Source organism: Desmodus rotundus, chromosome 3, assembly GCF_022682495.2.
Source record: "Desmodus rotundus isolate HL8 chromosome 3, HLdesRot8A.1, whole genome shotgun sequence".
NCBI classification, from domain to species: domain Eukaryota; kingdom Metazoa; phylum Chordata; class Mammalia; order Chiroptera; family Phyllostomidae; genus Desmodus; species Desmodus rotundus.
Genome location: NC_071389.1, coordinates 167,109,522 through 167,127,840, shown reverse-complemented (window position 1 = coordinate 167,127,840; position 18,319 = coordinate 167,109,522). Strand labels below are relative to the sequence as shown.

At 40.5% G+C, this 18,319-nt stretch overlaps 1 protein-coding gene across 1 annotated transcript in view; it reads right to left on the bottom strand.

Moving 5' to 3' along the window:
- ITPR2 (inositol 1,4,5-trisphosphate receptor type 2) overlaps positions 1-18,319 on the bottom strand; it is a 431,766-nt gene that overhangs the window by 298,064 nt on the left and 115,383 nt on the right. The window contains exons 10-13 of the mRNA XM_053921707.2: positions 15,854-15,898; positions 8,260-8,411; positions 4,568-4,667; positions 3,896-4,056 (exon numbers count right to left, since the gene is read on the bottom strand). Coding sequence (XP_053777682.1) covers positions 3,896-4,056; positions 4,568-4,667; positions 8,260-8,411; positions 15,854-15,898 — 458 coding nt within the window. The remainder of the gene's footprint in view (positions 1-3,895; positions 4,057-4,567; positions 4,668-8,259; positions 8,412-15,853; positions 15,899-18,319) is intronic.

Here is an 18,319-nt window from a genome sequence, read left to right as displayed (position 1 = left end):
TAAAATGAAATCACTTTTTTTACTACTGACTCAAACTATATCTCATAATCCTTACTACATTTCAATTTCTCCAAGATATAGAATAGGAAAAGCTGAAATGATCTGTGAATAGAGAGACTAAGTAATCACACTAAAAAGTCAGAAGGCCAATTTGTCACCAACATAAAGCCAATAACAGAACAACATTAAAATAACTTTTTTTAAAAAAGTGTGTTTTCAATCCTCAAAGCAATAAAGAAATTATATGCAAAAAAGACAACATATATAATAAAGTGCAAATATGAGTAAAGAGTAGGCAGGCATGCAAAAGAACCATTAGTACTAAAATTATAATCATTTAAATAAAAATCTAATTCATGAAGATAAACCACTCTACACACATTGTAAGAAAGATCAGTTAGCCAGAAAGCAGCACTGAAAATTTTTAAAAGACAAATAAAAGACAGTTAAGGGACAGGAGGATGAACTAAGAGACTCCAACAGGGATCTAATAGTGTAACAGTGGGGAATTGTAACAGTGGGGAACTGTAACCCACCCAACATTCTGTAACATTGTTTCTGTAAATGCTGACACTGACTGATATGTAGCTTGTAGACAAACAGCATGTTTATATAAGAATCGTAAGAACTAACTTCAAAAGATACACACTCAGATCTTCAATCACCCCAGCTCTAGGAGATTCGCTGACCTTCAACTGTAAAACCAGGATGGCATAACACCAAGATGACAAAAACCAGGATGACACACACTGGACCATGGGTGTCATAAGGACCTTCGCCAGTGCGGAGGTCCTTATGAGAACAGACTGTGGTCATCTGCACAGAAAGAACTTTCAACCTCCTCCCCTTGATCTTTTTGTCCTGCTTTCCCTCTCCCTCTTATACAACCCTCTGCCTATGCTGAGATGTTAGGATGGTTTTTAAGGCATGAGCCTGCCCTCTTTTCAGGTTGTAAACACCTGAATAAACCTCTTTCCTTCTCTCCAGCACCCTTCTCAGGGTTTGGTTTTCACGGCAGCAGGCAGTCAAGCCTGCAGGCCGTTTCCTAGTTTCAATAGGAGTTACAAAGACAGATGAGAGGAAAAGACAAAGAAGCAACATTTGAAGTAAAATGGCTGAATTTTTCAGAATTGATGGAAGACATAATATTCAGATTAAAAGCATTCCCTAAGTGTCAAACGGGACAAGCAAAAATAAAACTTTTACAGCAAAGAAATACCCCTTCTATTTTCCCTCTTAGGGCAACTGTGCAGAATAAGATCAGAAAATCCCACTGAAAAATATCCAAGGTTGAGGATCTGGGAGCATAACACAGGAGCGGTGCCTCCCGGGTCCATTCCTGGGGTGAGCAAGGGGGAGTCATGAGAGACAGGACTGGAACAGCACAGGCATTCTGAGACAGATCTACAATATTCTAACACCTTCCCTCTGACCCTGTGTCATTCTTCCTCCAGTTAAAAGAATATCTAACAATAACTTCACTCTCCAGAGGGGGGAAAAAAGTCAGGGTTGTGAGGTATTTTCACAAAGAATTTTATATTGAATTCTAAAATCGAGGAGATAATACAAATGTATTCAACTGTGCCATAAGCTCTGCTGTACTGACAGGCCGCTTTGAATGAATTTTGATGGAAGGTGGCTTTTCCCGAAACTACTAAATTAAGATCAATAGTTGCAACTTCATATGTCTCAGGCAAGACCTTCTCTTTTCTATGTTTTTGCTCTAAAACAGTGGGGGAGAAAGCAGGGGAAGTAAAAATGCATAATCCCTGGTTACTCCCGGGCCTCCACCTTGCTTAGAATTTTCTAGAGGTGAATTTAAGATTCTCTCCAGCAGCAACTGAAGAGCAGCAACTCGCACAGGGTTACAGCCAGCAAGGGCGGAGCGCTCGTCATCTAAATCTTTACTTGTTTTTTTTTTTTCTTCAAGAAACACTGTGATGCATGAAAAGGGGGAGTCTTCCAGTGAGGCCGAGCAAAATTCTGTGCATATGTGAGAGTGACCAAGACCAAGAAACGGATTCATCAAAAGGAAGCATTAACAGATAAGAAGCAAATAAAAAGTGCCATGTGCACATCGGATTCCATTCCTGGTCATGATTCAGCTCTGCTACTTAATTATCTGTAGAAGAGTGGAGCGGCTGTTTCAGCCGCTGGCCTTCACTCATCACCCCCAACAGGAGTGCAGGTACGACTGAATACACACTTAGCTGTTTTCGAATGCAGGTTTGTTAGGGGAAAAGGGTGAGAACGGAGGAAGCTGAGAAGCAGCTACTCCATTTCTTTGCATATTTAGGATGTTCTGTTGATAGGGGTGGGAGGAATCAAGGTGGACTATTTTTCCCTTTGCATTGTAAGATGTACTTCTAAACAGTTCATAAAACACACGTTTGGTTATGGAATACTTACAATGCAAACCCCATAAAGCCACCACCTAGAACAGGAAGCAGAACATCCTCTAAAGTGAAAACTGTCCTGACTTTTGTGACAATTATTTCCTTGTTTGTCTCAATTGCTTAAGCAGCCCAAATAAGAGTTTAGTTTTGCTTCTTTAAAACTTTACAAATAATATTACAGTGAATGAATGTGTCTAGTTCTCACTCAACCCAAGTTTATTAGCTTTATCCATCCTGTTATACATAGACGAACGTCATTTATTTTCCTCGCTACACTGCGTTCCACTGTGTGACTATACCAAAGTGGCATTCACTTGTTCAACTGGTGATGGGCCGTGGGATGGTTTTCGGTTTGTGGTTATTCAGAATACGGCTGAATATTCTTAAACATGTGTCCTGGTGCACATGTGTGGGAGCATCTTTTGGACAGATGTTCAAAAGCATTAAGCCTAGAAGTGGAAGTGGTGAGTCATAAGTGTTTGCTTCTTTTTTGGTGCACATGTATGTGTGGTAATAAATGAGACCTACCCTCTTATAAATTTTTAATACGGTATTGTTAACTATAGGCACAATACTGCACAGCAAATCTCTAGAACTTATTAATCTTGTAAAAATGCAACTTTATACCTGTTAAATAGGAATGCCTAATCTAGCCCCCCCCCCCCGCCTCATTTCACTGCCAGCCCCCGGCAACCACCACTCTACCCCATGTTTCTATGAGTCAGGCTATTTTGCAGCATTACTTACAATAGCCAAAGGTTAGAAAACAATCTAAATGTTTATGGATGGATAAATAGAGAAAGAAAATGCATACATACATACAACGGAATATTATTCAACTTATAAACAAGGAAACTGTGTCACATGTAACAATACGGGTGAACCACAGACACACGTACTTCAAAGTCACAGATGACTGAACCGCACACTAACTACCTGTGTGAGCTTGCCCAGTTTGTTTAAGTTTTCAAGTTTCCTTTACGTAAAGTGGGAATAATGTCCACGTGAGGGCTGTTTGAAGGTTAGAGAAAACATATTTACAGTACCTAACATAGTACCGACACAAAGCAGAGACAAGATCATCGACAGCTATCCATATCCCTCTTTTGCTCACTTATTTCCAAAATCAGAGTTGAAGAATCAAGGATCTAGTTTTTCTGAGGGAGTTATAAGGGCAGAGAGCTACACAAGCAGATTATTTTCTGGTATATTTGTTTCTTTTGTGGTACCTGAGCAGAGAAATGTATTTCGAATAAGAGAAAAAAAAATACTACTTCTTTTAGGACCTTTAGAAATCCAAAATATCAAATCAAGTGCAACAAAAGATACTGTCAGTGTGTTATGAAATATTTAAAAAGAAAGATCAGAGAGTAACTAAAAGCAACTGTTTTCCAGCCAAACTAAAATGGAAAAGTAAGTACTCTACCAGATTGAATGCCCTCATTTTCAATCACTCACCATGACCTGCTCATTTGGAATCATGTTTAAAAGTTACTCACCTCCTTTCATTCTGAGTTATTGTGCCATTTTCCAGCTTTTTCACTGTGGTCGCCAGGACTTTATTGGCATCATTGGCAAAATCTAAGTCTCGCACCTCGGACAGCGGGACAGACACGATGGCGAAGGCTTCTTTATCTTCTTTTGTTTGGCAGGTTCCAATCTGCAATGTGATTTTTTTTCCCCCATTCAGATGACTACATGCAATACTCTTCAAGTACTAACACATCTTCGTACAGTTTATGAAATACAAACCAGGGGTAGAAAACCCAAACACAAAATTCCCACCTGCAACCCCCTCTAAGAAAGATGGTAGGAATGCAATTGTCCATGCCCACATCCTGCCTTGTCCCTCTGCCCATCTCTTATCACACTCACCCTTTACTCCCATTTCTACAGAGCAGGGAAAAGGCAGTCCCGGAGTCTTCTCCCTTCCTACATGCTGTTCCACTCTTTGGTATCTGCGCTGCAGCCTCCTGAATCACACAGCCCTGCTAAAGCTAAGCCACTGAGTTCAGCTACCTAAGCAACCGGCAGGCACAAGTGCTTGATGAAATGAATTGCAATGATCTCTAATACTGCCGAAGATGGACTGAAAGGAACACGCCAGTCCCCCCCTAGTCCCATTTACACAACCTCTGGCTGAAAATTAAACCATTTTCAGAAACACTTACCTTCAACATAACAGGCCTCTCTTCTTCGGTGTCTATAGGAATACTAGTACTGGTTACCCACGTGTTGGTGCATAAGTGTCTTAACCGAACATAGGAGTTCCTAAAAGCAAAATAATACAAAAAATTATTAAAAATTAGCCTACTTGCATATTAGCATGTTTAACAACTTCATACATGATATGAACATAAATATATTGTAGATAGTAATTGATTCAAGTATTGATCAGTCTGCTTGAAGGGAAATTTCTGAACTGTAGACCATTTCAAAGCCTGCAGGATTATTCACCTAGACCAGTGGCTCTCAAAGTGTGGTCCCTGGACCAGCAGTACCAGCATCACCTGAAAACTCGTTAGAAATGCAAATTCTGAGCTTCATCCCAGTCCAGTGATTCAGAAACTTGGAGGGTGAGGCCTGACGATGAGTATTTTAGCAGGCTGTCCATACAATTCAGATAGATGTGAACGTGAGAAGCACCGATCGAGTAACCGACTCAGTTAAAACCGCTATCTGATAGCAGTCCTCTTTGTAGTTTAATCATCTGCATGTAAAAGTATACACAGCTGATTTCATTGTTCATACATTCCACACTTACAAATTCATCTACTCACTAAAATCTGAAACTCCCAAATCAGTGCTCAGGACACTGTCACAGCAATCCCGGAAACACGCAGAGTGACAAAGAGTGTGAGCCACACACATGATGCCCAGGGAGGCTGAGCCAGGCAATGCTTCGCCTCCTTGTTTCCACTTACATACTGCAAACAAGTGTCTTTTCACGGTCTATTTAGTTCCATGTTTTCCACCTTTATATTCTATTTGGTGGTAAATTCGCTGTTTAAAAGGGCCCCCAGGCATACAGCTGAAGTGCTACCTACTATTCCTAAGAGCAAGGCTGTGCTATGCCAAAGGGAGAAAATACTAGTAATAAATAAGTTTCATTCAGACATGAGTTACAGTTCTGTGAGTTCAATGTTAATGAATCAACAATATATATTAAGGTGTCTTCAAACAGGAATATACAATACATACAATGAGTTTATGTATTGACTGATTGCTAAAAATATTGTGACCAGAGGTTCACAGGAACCTAACACTGAATGTCCCCCCGGAGCAATGGCTGAGCCATTGCTAATTCAGGGGACAATAAGTGTCACCTGTATATGAACTGGGAGAGTGCCTGAGCAAGGACAGCCAGAACTTCACCCAACTCAAGTACTATCATTCCTAGTGAATCTTTCATCATTTCTTTAACAAATATGAGTTTAAATGTCTATTAAAAAATACTACTGTGGTAAGTCCTCTGCCTTCCAGTTCCTGAGAATTTAGTAAGGAGGGTAAGACACAACCAGGTCATATGACATGAGGCAGAAAGCATTAAAGGCCAGTAATAGAAAATCAAATAAAATGTCAAGGGCTTCAGAGAAAGTAAGAGATTCATTCAACATCATGGTTATCTCATTCATAAAAGTAGATAAAATACTTATTTTCAAAAACCTAAAATAGCAAAGATCCAACCCTTATCCAAAGAATCAGAAATTTTGAAATAACCCTTTTACCATTTATCATCCTCTGCACTGAATTACACAGGAGATGTTACTTGGATTCAGCTGCCTTCCCCCGGTGGATGTTAAGTGTCTGGGAAGTTGAGTCGTATCTTACTAAGCCATGTGCCTGTTTCCCCTACTCTCCACTAGTGTATCGTTCAGTACATACATGCTCATTGAGTCAACCTAGATTGCTGGGTTCCAAACTACACTTGAGTATAATTTTATTTTTTACAAGAACTTTGGAAATGAATAACTCTTAGGACCCATGCCACATAAGTATGCTGCTATTAAGATCTTGATATAATCTGAATGTCTAAAATAGGAAGGCATTGTAGCATAGTGCTTAAGAGTATTGATTTTGAGTTCACACACTCTAGGATCACGTAACAGGTAATGATTTTAAAAAGCAAAGCCTGCACCCTACCCCGAAGCCTCTGATGGCGCTGGTCTTGTTGCAGCCAGGGCACAGAGAGGCCCCAGTGCTCCTCGGGCAATTATGTTCCAAGTCAACTCGAAAGCCCTGCTCTAAGTCTCTGGTCCCTTATTTGTGAGAGTTGCTTGACACAGGGCTGAGCACTTAGAAAGTGCTCAAGAGTTTTATTTTAAGAGTAGTTATTATCAAGTGTTCATTAACATTAGCTTTAATGCAAAGTAATCTGTTACTACAAAGTTCCAATTTATAGTGAGAAAGGCTTCAAAAGTTCTACATAATAATAGGCTAGTACTTTCATATAAAGCAAGTCTCAGGGACTTGTAGGTCTGCGCACTTTATAGCAAGATCATTTTATCATTTCCTTAAGCAAACTTTCTTGGAGTTCAAGAAGGACTCCATTTTGCTGAGTTTAAATCCAAAATAGTGAAAGTCATAATAAGGATTAAGATCCCATCCCAATACTCAGAAGAGAAGACCAGAGACCTAGATTAGGTAAAACCTTCAGAGCGGGTCTCTTTACAGGCTGGTAGAACAGGGAAGACTAAGGTAAAGCTCACCTGAAGCCGAGATTTGGCAACATTTCTCATGAATGAGAATAATCATGAAACACCCTCGGAAGCTCAAGGAGCAGCGTTAGAATAGCAACTTTTTACCCTCCCGGAGAGTAACCTATACAACAATGTCTGCATTTTGTGTCAGTACCTTAAGCCTCACCACTGTCACTTGGCCAAGGCCAAGTACAATGATACTCTATCACAGACAATTTAGAACCATCCCACTAGACCTAATACAATGGGCAGGACTCATCTGTACACATAGAGACTGCATGATAGTGTTATTGCCGGAAGGTAGACAGTTGTGGGCAAAAGACCTTAATTAAAGTAATCAAATACAAGCAAAAAGTGTAAAATATTTTCATACATTAAGTCCTGGTGACCACATTGTCAATCCCCCACCCCCTTCCTCTGGTCTCCTAGCTGGTCCTTCAGCACACCTGGTAAAGTTCAAGATTTTTCCATTTTACATTCCCTTGAAACACTCCCAACAGAGAGGACTGATCCCTGAAATTACTTGGATGTTTTCTCAAATATCCTACATGAGAGGCCACTTCTGAACACTCACACCTAACAGAACTCTCTCCAAACTCTGCCATTTTTCTTCAAAGCACTTTCGTCACCTGACCTTATATTTTATGTTCGTTTGTTGCTTCTCCCCCCCATTTGGATTCACGTACATAACCAGTTTGTTCACTCTTGTCTTCCCAAAGCCAAGAGCAATGCCTAGAATTTTACCCATGTTCCATAAAGATTTGTTGACTGAATGGCTGAATGAATGAATGAATGAATGAATGAATGAATGAAAGAAATATGGAATTTAACATAATAAAATAAACTATATAAATATTAATAAAAAGCTTCTAGGTTATTTTTCATTTTAGTAACCAAAGTCTATACAAGTAATAAAAATAGATGGGTCTCATGAATTTTTCAGAATTCCCTTGGCCCTGCACATTTTAAATATTTACGAAAATAGGGCAAACTACATTAACCTACTCACAAAAAGATGCATGATTTTTCACACACTTGTTCTTCACTGATGCTCTTTCCCTCTGTACCACAAAAATTATATTAACATTATGATTTTAATTTCTTACCTACCAGTAATATTATTCAAAGAAATAGGATAATTTAACCATAATTCTTTTTCTTACCGTGGAACCAGGCAGTCAGCTCTCTGAAGAGTTGTGGCGTCCAGTTCAAAAAGGGATGCAATGTCGTTTCCATGTGGGACAGAGACCAAGGTGTACATGATCTTCTCCCCTGCCTGGCGCTTCTTCTTTGAAGTTGGAAGATCTCCATCTCTCTGTTGAGGAGATACAAGGTTATTTACTTTCATCAGGTTTCTTACCAAACTCTCCAATCAATTGGGAGGTTAGTTTTACATCTGCATGTTATTTCTTCATTGGATTACAGCGACGCGCATTTGACATCAACCAGAAATAGCAGGTCGGGCCTGACAGTCCCTGGGGGAGTTATTATCCACAGTGACAAGGCACACAGTCCTCGAGGGGTGGCTGAGTCTGCACAAATTCTGAAGGCACTGCAAGTCACCACAGTCATGCTCCCTTCCCTCCGGGAAACCTGTTTACACAGTGGTCACGGTGCCCATTCCACATTCAAAACACACGGAGAGAAGAAACAGCATACTGAGTCACCTAGATTCCATAAATCGAAGAGTGAGCATGGCCGTGTTTCAGAGCTCCTGCCTAAGTCCAAAAATGTCGTGGAGACATTCACCTGGAGAGCAGGGGAATCACCCACAGCCTTCCCACTCAATTCCTCGGCTTGCTCCGTTAGAACCAAGAACATACTACAATGGCATGTAAAGTGAAATACAGTGAGATCTTCACATATAAAAGCCTTCATGGTGATCTGAAACTCAGTCAATATTTCTAGGAGAGGCTTAACATTTTAAGCAGGCAACCACATAAGACTGATGATTAGGTATTTTTACTTGAACTCTCCCGAGTCTCAATCCCCTGTGGAAGAATTTGATGCAGAAGAAACCAAAATGTTAATATAAGCTTGGCAAATAAGTACATAAATTATACATACATTAATTAATTATACATATTTATGGAAACAAATGAAATTTTTAAATGAGAGAAAGATGCCATTGTACCAGCATAGGAAGTTGAATAAAAGTGAGGGAGGGAAGGGAAGCTCAGACGGCAAACGAACGCAGTCCGTACCCAACCACAAGCATTTACTGAATGGCTGCTGTGACAATGAAATGTTGTGACACATTTCACTGAATGTGTTGTGTGACACATTTCACTGTTGTGACACTGAATGGCTGCTGTGACACCTGACCCTTCCAAACACTCCATGGAGGTTCCATCCCAAGATTGTGAATATCACGTTCCTTGCATCAGGAAATGCTTGCAGTTTCATCCTGCTGCCTTCTGCAAATGGTGCACAAATGGGTAGCACCTCTGAACTGTGACGAGGCAGAGAAACTGCCAGGTTTTGCTATGGACCTAAGACTGCTCTAAAAAAAAATAGTGTCTATTAAAAAAAAGAAAAGTCTGAAAGAAAATATTTGTAAATCATGTATCTGAAAAGAGAATTGTACCCAGAATATATAAAGAACACTTAGAACACAATAATAAAAAGACAACCCAATTAGAATTGAGCAAAGGATTTGAATAGACATTTCTCCACAGCGGATATACAAATGGCCAAAAAGCACACGCAAAGATGCTCAGTACCATTACTAGTTAGTTAAGTGCACTAGAATGGCTATAATCAAAGAAACAGACAATAGCAAGTGTTAGTGAGAATGTGAAAACCCTAACACTCATATACTGCGGAGGAAACATAAAATGGTATATCCACTTAGGAAGAGTTTCAGTTCCTCAAAATAGTAACATACAATCTGCCACTCTACTTCCAGGAATCTACCCAAGAGAAATGAAAATATATGACCACACAAACACTTGTACATGAATGTTCATAGCAGCACTAATTATAATAGCCAAAGAGTAGAAACAACCCAAATGTCCATCAAATGATGAATGATAAACAAAATGTGGTACATGCACAAAGAAATATTACTTGGCCATAAAAAGGAATGAAGTACAGATACATTCTACAATATACATAAACCTTGAAAACATTATGTTAAGTGAAGGAAGCCAGACTCAAAACCCCATATATTGTATGAGTCCATATATGAAATATCCAGAATAGGCAAACCCATAGTGATGGCTGATTCGTGACTACCAGGCCTAGGTGAGAGCAGGAATGTAGAGTGACTGCTAATGGATATAGGTCTCTTTGGGGGATAATAAACGTTCTCTTACTGCTGCCTAGCATAGAAGCAAAAAATTAGTATTTCAGTCTTCTTGGAGGAATCCCATAGTCCTAAAAGGAGTATGTGTCATCTAATTTCTTGAGTCCCTGCATACCGATCTTCCAATTATAACTTAGCTTTTGATACAGATTTTCATTCAAGGAAAATACATTAACTGACCCAACAATTTAGATATACTTAGCAACTGAAAGTTGGCATTGTGGTTTATACATCAGTCATTTGTGAGTTCATTTAGCAGGAGTCAAGCCACCTCTATACACTCCCCTTTTGAAATGCTAGTATTGATCAAATGAATTTCCCAGACTTATAAAAGGAAAGCAGATCCAGGTTCCTTCTACCCAATGAGATTTTCCTTCTACCCAATCCTCCTTGGTAATGTCTCCCTGTGGGATCCCAACAAGGGTAGTCAGAGATCTATTTTACAGTGAACAATAAAAATCTTTTGCAAACATAGAAAAACTTCATTTCTTGGGGCTCATTTAAAAAGGTCATTCTGAATTACACATACTATTTAAGACCTATGGTTTAATTTTAATTACATAGTATAAGTGGGATGTATGATTGTACCCCTAAATAATTTACTTAGGTCCTTGGGGGAAAAAAGTTTAATGAATAGGTAAGTTCCATCTATAAATAGCCTAATAATTGTTTGTGTGAATAAGAGCTTTCACCATGTTTAGAAGTTTTTTAAGAGTGCTGCATTCTTAAACTTTCTGCTTTTAATCTCTTTTACTCTGATAATTTGCTTAAACATGCCCTCACAAAGGCCTTACTTCATTTTGACAGTAAACTTCAAGCCAGCCTCTCAAAACTTTTAAATAATGAAATATGAATAATGAGTTATAAGCATACAAGTTTTAAATGGGTGGATCAAGCTACAATATACAAGAAAATCAGTCTTATATTTCGATAACACAAAGACAGTTCTGTTCAAAATTGTGTGCTTGTGGCTTTTATACAGAAACCCATATCTTTTTCTAAGAAAAAAAGACACAAAAACACTAGTTCCCCACCCAGAATTACAGAAGCACAATGCCCCCCTTCCTGCGTCATGAAAATACATTAAGGGGCAGCAGAGCTTAGACAGGTGTCAAATTTAACATCAGCCAGCTATCCAAACACTCAGTTTAGGGAAGGCAGGGCCTCAGAACATTAACCTAGTCTGCTGGGCTCTTACAAAACCAGCACTTTCACTTGGAAGGAAAGGCACACAGCCTGGCAGGTTATATGAGCTGAAAACCCCTTATGAAAAGCCAGCGCAGTAAACAAATGGCTCCTGGCTTCTCCTGCCCGCCCTGGGGCCGCCCGCAGCAGCACAGCAGTTAGTCTGCTGTAACACCTTCTCTGTTGACTCATTTGTGAGTCATCGGATTTTCAGCAGAGACATCGCGCTGCACTTCTGTTGTTAGGAGCCAGAGACATTCGGTAAGAAACAATGTATGCGTTCTCAGGGCTGACTCAGACCTGTGTGGGGCCGCAGCAGCGCGATCACGTGCAGGCATCTGTGTATTTCTGTTCAGCCCCTCCGGGGCTCCTACTGATGACTTTATGTAACAGACACAATCCTGTCATTTAAAGCAGCAAGCACTTCTTTTGCCATTCCTTAGCAATCTGTTATTCTCAAACCAATTTCGTTCTTTCCCTCATCATGCTACAACTGTAAGACTCAAGGGAATTTGGTAGTCTTCTTTCAGAATCTGGTACCCACCTCAACGCCCCCCCCCCCAAAAAAAAATCCTACAGAATAGAATTTTCAAGTCTATTTCAGCACAGTTTCCTGGTTCCTAGAACATTTTTGTTTATGTATGTTTATGCACAAAAACTGATGGTTCTCAACAGGAAGACAGTCTGGTACCCAGGGGCATTTGGCAATTTGCAGATACACTTATAATTGCCACAGCTTGGGGTAGGCGGAGCCACTGCTGGTACCAGTAAGTATAGAGTCCCTGGATGCTACTAAACACGCTACAATGCAAAGCATAGTCCCCCACAACAAAGAATTTTCTGACCCAATACGTCAATATTGCTGGGGTCAAGAATCCTCAACATGGACAAAGACACTCCCTTGAAAAATCAGATCACATTCCATCTAAATGTGGTAAGGTTAAAATGGGTGGTGTTATTCCTCCCTACCCCCCCCCCCCCGGAAAAAATCCCCTTCAAACAGCCATTTGAAAAGATGCAGCCTTTCAAGGAGAAGAAACTAATGACTGCCAGGTTCCCAGCTGGGCTTGACACAGCTCCAATATTTACAGAGTCCCTGTGGATGCTGTACATTTGTAAGATTGGAAATAATAGGCTCTTTTGTAGAATAAATACAGCAATTTGGGTCTTAATGGGAGCTCTGACACACAGGGACTCATTTCGGCAGCACCATGCATTAACCTTTGACCCTTCAAAAAGGGAAGGCAACATTTTGATACAGGTTTATAAATTACAGGAAAAATATTAACTGGATATTAAATAGACAACATAGGGAAAATTAGAAAAGAAAATAATTAGCATGGTCCCGGTGAACCCCGTGTTACTGGAACCCAGAGCTGAGGTGAGAGAGCATCCTGTTCTGTTTTGGGAAATTGGTTTCATTTTTCACAGGTGAAACTCTAACTGCTCCTTTGGTTTGGTTTGGTTTGGTTTGGTTTGGTTCTTTTTTACATGGAAACATAATTATTGGTAGGTGGTAAATGGTCTATTAAATAAGGAGCCATATTGTTAGCTTTATTGTTCCATGTTCTCAGTTTTATTTACTTTCAAGCTAGGGATTTTGGAGAGAAAAAGGTAAAATAAAATGTCTCCAGGTGGATGTGTCTCTGACGTGGCAGATGACATCCAGTCATAAACTCCCACAGCAAAGGCAGTCCCGCCTGTGTCACCTGCGGTTACGCATCGCGGAAAGGAAAGAGTGCGCTTTCTCGCCTTCAGAGCTGAGCAAAGAAGGAAAAAGTCTATCGAGTCTAACCGAAAGCTAATTAACACAAAGAGTGGACTTCATCGTGGATTTATTAGTTATTCACATTCTTTACGCTGCTCCATAAATCTTCATACTCTATATCCTCCCACTCAGCGCTGCCCAGAAGTATTAGCAGCACCACCAAATAGTACGGAGCCGAAAGGAGATGAGCTCAGAAATGTAATTCAGTTGCACAATTTGAAGCTTTGAGATGATGCCCTTTTAGTAGAAACACTTTGTATCTTAGGCTACTAACATCTTTATTCAAAGAGGTGCCATCTGTCTGATCACACTGTAACTTTACTGTAGGCAGGCAGGGCATGCAGGGCAAACATTGTCATCCCACTTCGCAGATGAGGACACTGAGTCTCAGGAAAGCTGTCTGACTTGTCCAAGGCAACACAGGTTAATGGTGGTACTAGGAGTAGGACTCTCTTGGCCCTACCATGAAGAAGTCATGTAGAATATCATAAAAATAAACCTGGATAAAAAGGAAAGCACCCCCTGACTTCCAACAGCTGGCCCTAGTGTTGCCGGGAGCTGGCCCTGCACCCACAGTGAGGCCACGGTGTTCTCCAGTCAAACATGAACAATTTTACAAAACTTCAAGAGCAGATATGGCTACCCCATGACTAGGATGGATCAAGAGAAAACACGATCACTGCAGAATCATGTCCGAACATTGACAAAATAGGAACACTGTCCAAGCCACAAAAATGATGGAATATCCCTCTCCCCGAGCTAACGGGAGTGACTGCTGCTTCTTCAGCAATGACGGCATTAGCCTGGCTCCAGCCTGCCCTCTCTATAGATAACACTCACTGAAGTACCTCCTGAAAGCCTTCCAATCCAGCGGGAAAGCTCACTTCGTTAAATCCTCCCCAAAATCATCTTGCACAAGCCCAAATCCTATAATACATTCTTTCTCACAAAGCGTTACTTCGATGCCTCATGGTTCCCCACAATGTGTGAGAAATGAGGAATAAACCCAATGTGTTCAAGTACAGGTGTGTTCCTGGTGGTCTCTGGCTGGAAGACTGTCGAGAAGCTTATAGTCAAAACCAAAGAAGCTATGATTTATACTCAACTTGTGAAACATGGCTATAGAGAGCATTTTCCTAAATCACAGGAAAGTAAGAACCCACCACTTCTGTGGCATCTTTTTTGAAAACCAGAGGGAAAAGAGTCACACAGGGTGACAACATTGAATTAAACACAGAGGATCCTATTAGGATCTGATAAGCCTAATTCTATCTTTAGACACAATGTCAAGTGTTCTTTGGGTCAGTGACCTGACACTTTGGCTTATTTCTGTTGGAATCCTGATAGATGAAGAGAGGAGCCAAACGGATAGACTCAGAGCCAGAAATTCTGATTGGACTCACCTCCCCACATCAATATCCTCATAAAACATAAAGCTGTGTGGCAATGCAAACACATAGTAATTTTAATTAAACATTCCAACTCTTTCTATCAAACAGTAGAATTTTGGATAATACAGGACTAACAACTGCCAATTCAAAAAAGGATTATTAAATTCTTAGGCAAATTGAATTATGGACTACATCTATTTTATATCAAAATACCTGGCTAAATTACAAAAATTATAATATGCCCATCATCCATCTGAATCACTGCAAATTGTCCTGAATTTCTGAATTTTTTATTGAATTAAGTCATGTTGTAATCATAAAACTATCGTCTTTACACATGATGATGAAATGAGCAAGGTGAATAAGCACAAATATTTTAATGAAAATTGGCTTTAAAATAAGATTGAGAAGTTTTTGAGTAGTATACTTTAGAATATCAGAAAAGTCATCTCATTGTTTGGTGCTTCAGAGCCTCCCTATAAGTAGAACCCAGATTATGTTGAATTAAAAAAGATTACTGTGCCCTGGCTGGTGTGGCTCAGTGGATTGAGCACCTGCCTGAGAACCAAAGGGTCGCCGGTCGCCGGTTCGATTCCCAGTCGGTTCGATTCCCAGTCGGCGCACATGCCTGGGTTGCAGGCCAGGTCCCCGATACAGGGTGCACAAGAGGCAACCACACACTGATGTTTCTCTCCCTCTCTTTCTCCCTCCCTTCCCCTCTCTAAAAATAAATACATAAAATCATTTTTAAAAAAGATTATCCTATTTAGTATCTTGCCATAATTCCATTTCTTCTGCCTAATTTCTATTCACTTCTGAAAACTAAACCTAGACCCACCATATCTCCAAGATGCTAGTTGTCTTCAGCGTTCAATCACAAATGGCCTTGAAGTTGCAAGAAATCTCCCTAAATACCCACTATGGACGTCTTCGTGGAATCTAAGCCACAACGTCTTTTACCTTTCATCTTTCATCCACGGCCTCTACTCACAGAATCTCCCTCAGAGACCCCAGTCTTGAAATGTCCTATTAACTTTTCAGTTTGTTCATATAAACTATAAACAATGTGTTTGTGATTTGTTGCGGGGGGAGATAATTCTACTCACCACATTTTTTCCTTCATTTTGGGCATCCCGATAATCAGGATTAAGCTAAAAAAAAAAAAAAAACTAGTTTAATTACTATTAACAGCACATTAATAAGCCCAATGATCTTCACTTCAGTTCACTATTGTACCACTGAGTTTAATATGACAAGAAGCTACAAAAGGAACCATTAGTAAATATTAAAATTTAAAACATTACCTTCAAATGTTACTTCCAAGAGACAGGAGCTAGGTGCAAAGTGTACGGGTTTTATTTCCATAAGACCAGTTGACATCTTTGAACAAGTTAGAGCTGCCAACCCTACCTCCTCGGAGGAGGCGTTCACGAGCTCATTTCACACACCGCAAAATCTGCCACTGACTCGTAACTCAGACACCGGTTTTAAAACACAGAGCAAAGGCAGGTTTTAACAATGATTCGAGATCATGCTGCACATGCTGTACACACAGGAAAGAAAACTGAGCGAAAGGGGAACAAGGTGTCAGGCACAGACGGGATGTGCGGGCCAGCGATGCAGGAGGGCTGTGGAAGCAAACACACGGGAGCGCGTGTCTTCGGGCCTGGACTGTGGCGTTTAGGGCCACTGCAGCGGAAGGCTGAGCTCTGCCCCTGCGCTGGCCCACGCATTTCCAGAGCTCCTGGCCCCCACCCGGCCACACAGTCTCGAAAGGATGTCTCTGATGTACTGAAATGACTACTAGTTCATCATTTGTAAAACAACAGATTCATAAGGTGTTTTTTCTCAAAATATCAAGTGTCCAATTGGATTTAATCATTGTAACGGAAATCAGTTGGTATGCAACCACAGGTAGTTAAAGTCACCATTTAAAATATAAGGTCAGGAGTCTTCCTCAAAATGACACTTGGCTAGCATCCCTGAGGAACGGTCCTCCCAACTTAGCAATAATTATCAACAAAAGTGATGAAAAAGCTCAAAAGCAAAACAAAACAAAGAACTCCCGACCTCACTGAAAAGTACGGCTGAAAAACCACCGAAACCCGGAATCTTCAATGAATTGACAGTAATTATAGAGTGGACAGTGCTGAGGCAGAGGCCGGTAACCCCCCAGTTTTTATCTCATGGCATATCCGTGAAGTGTTCACCTCTCTCCAAGCCATGTGGACACAGGTAAAAGGATTCTTGCTGTGGTTCCCACGAGTATCTGTCCACTGACTCAGAGTCCCAGATTATTCACCAACCAACAACAGAAGTGTGTCTCCATCGCTAAGAAGCTGCTGTGATGTTAGACTGAGCAGAAAATGCCCAGTCCCTCCAACCACTGTCCTGTTACCTATTTCTATCTTCTCACAACCAAAGAGTTATGACAAAGCACAGAAAACAAGGGACAGGAAGTGGAGACACAGAGGATGGCAGAGGGCTTTCAGAGAAGCATTGCCTGAACAAGGAGGAGAAAAGAGAAAGAGCTGGGGCTGCCGTGCACAATCAGACAGAAACAGCAAAGGAATGGGTGGGGGGCGCGGGAAGCAACTGTAACAGAATCCAGGCAAGTGGAGTCAAGGTCTGCTAGAACTGGGAACTACATGGAACTTTCCCTTTACTCTGCCCTGCAGCTAAAAATTTAGAAAGAGGGTTGAGAATTTAAAAAAAAAAAATGGAACAAGAGGACCATCCACTCAACCCACCTGGTTCTCCACAGAGCTCTGAGGAAAGACAGTAAGGAAGGAGGGAAGGAGAGAAACAACAACATGAGATTGTGACGAAGTATGTTAGAAAACGGTAAAATTCTTTCTCAGAGTTTTCCTGAATATGTTCTATGGTATGATGCAAAGTAAATGTTCAGGAAATGGTTTGGCACACTCAAGAAAGCACAAGTAAACATTTCTTCTGTGCAAAGGCAACAGAATAGGATGATCAGCTAAAAATGTAACGTAAACATAATGACACAAATAAAAAAACTGGTGGGTGGGGGAGAGAGGGGGTCAGAAAATAGAAATCCAGCTACAAGTCGCCTGTTAGTGCTGGGCCAGCACTTGAGGAGAGGGGAGGCCAACCCTCCCTTTTCTATGGAGGTACGTACCCCAGTCTCCTTAAATTGTCTTGAATTATGAATAAAAGAATTAGTAGCAAAACAGCATTATCTTGCTTTTGGAATTCAAGAGTGAAAAGTAAAAAGCCAAAAAGATAGTTAATTAACCAGCCTCCAGTCTCCTAATTAATCAAACTCAAAAAGACACACTTTTACTTTGAAACAATGAAAGTTCCAACATAGAACCCAGAAGGGGTTTATTCAGCTCTTTTAGTCAAGTATCAGTTTCATAGTTTTTCATTTGTTTTCAGTTTAAAGAATTCAGACTTTTAAATTTAAAAACTCCATACTAAAATTATATCCAAAAGACATGCAACATATTTCACCAAGGACGTCCTTTACAGTCACAGTTTACTCAACAAGCGTTGGAATAGCTGGTTGCAACACTGTGAAGTGAAGCATGTTGGAAGCTGTATCA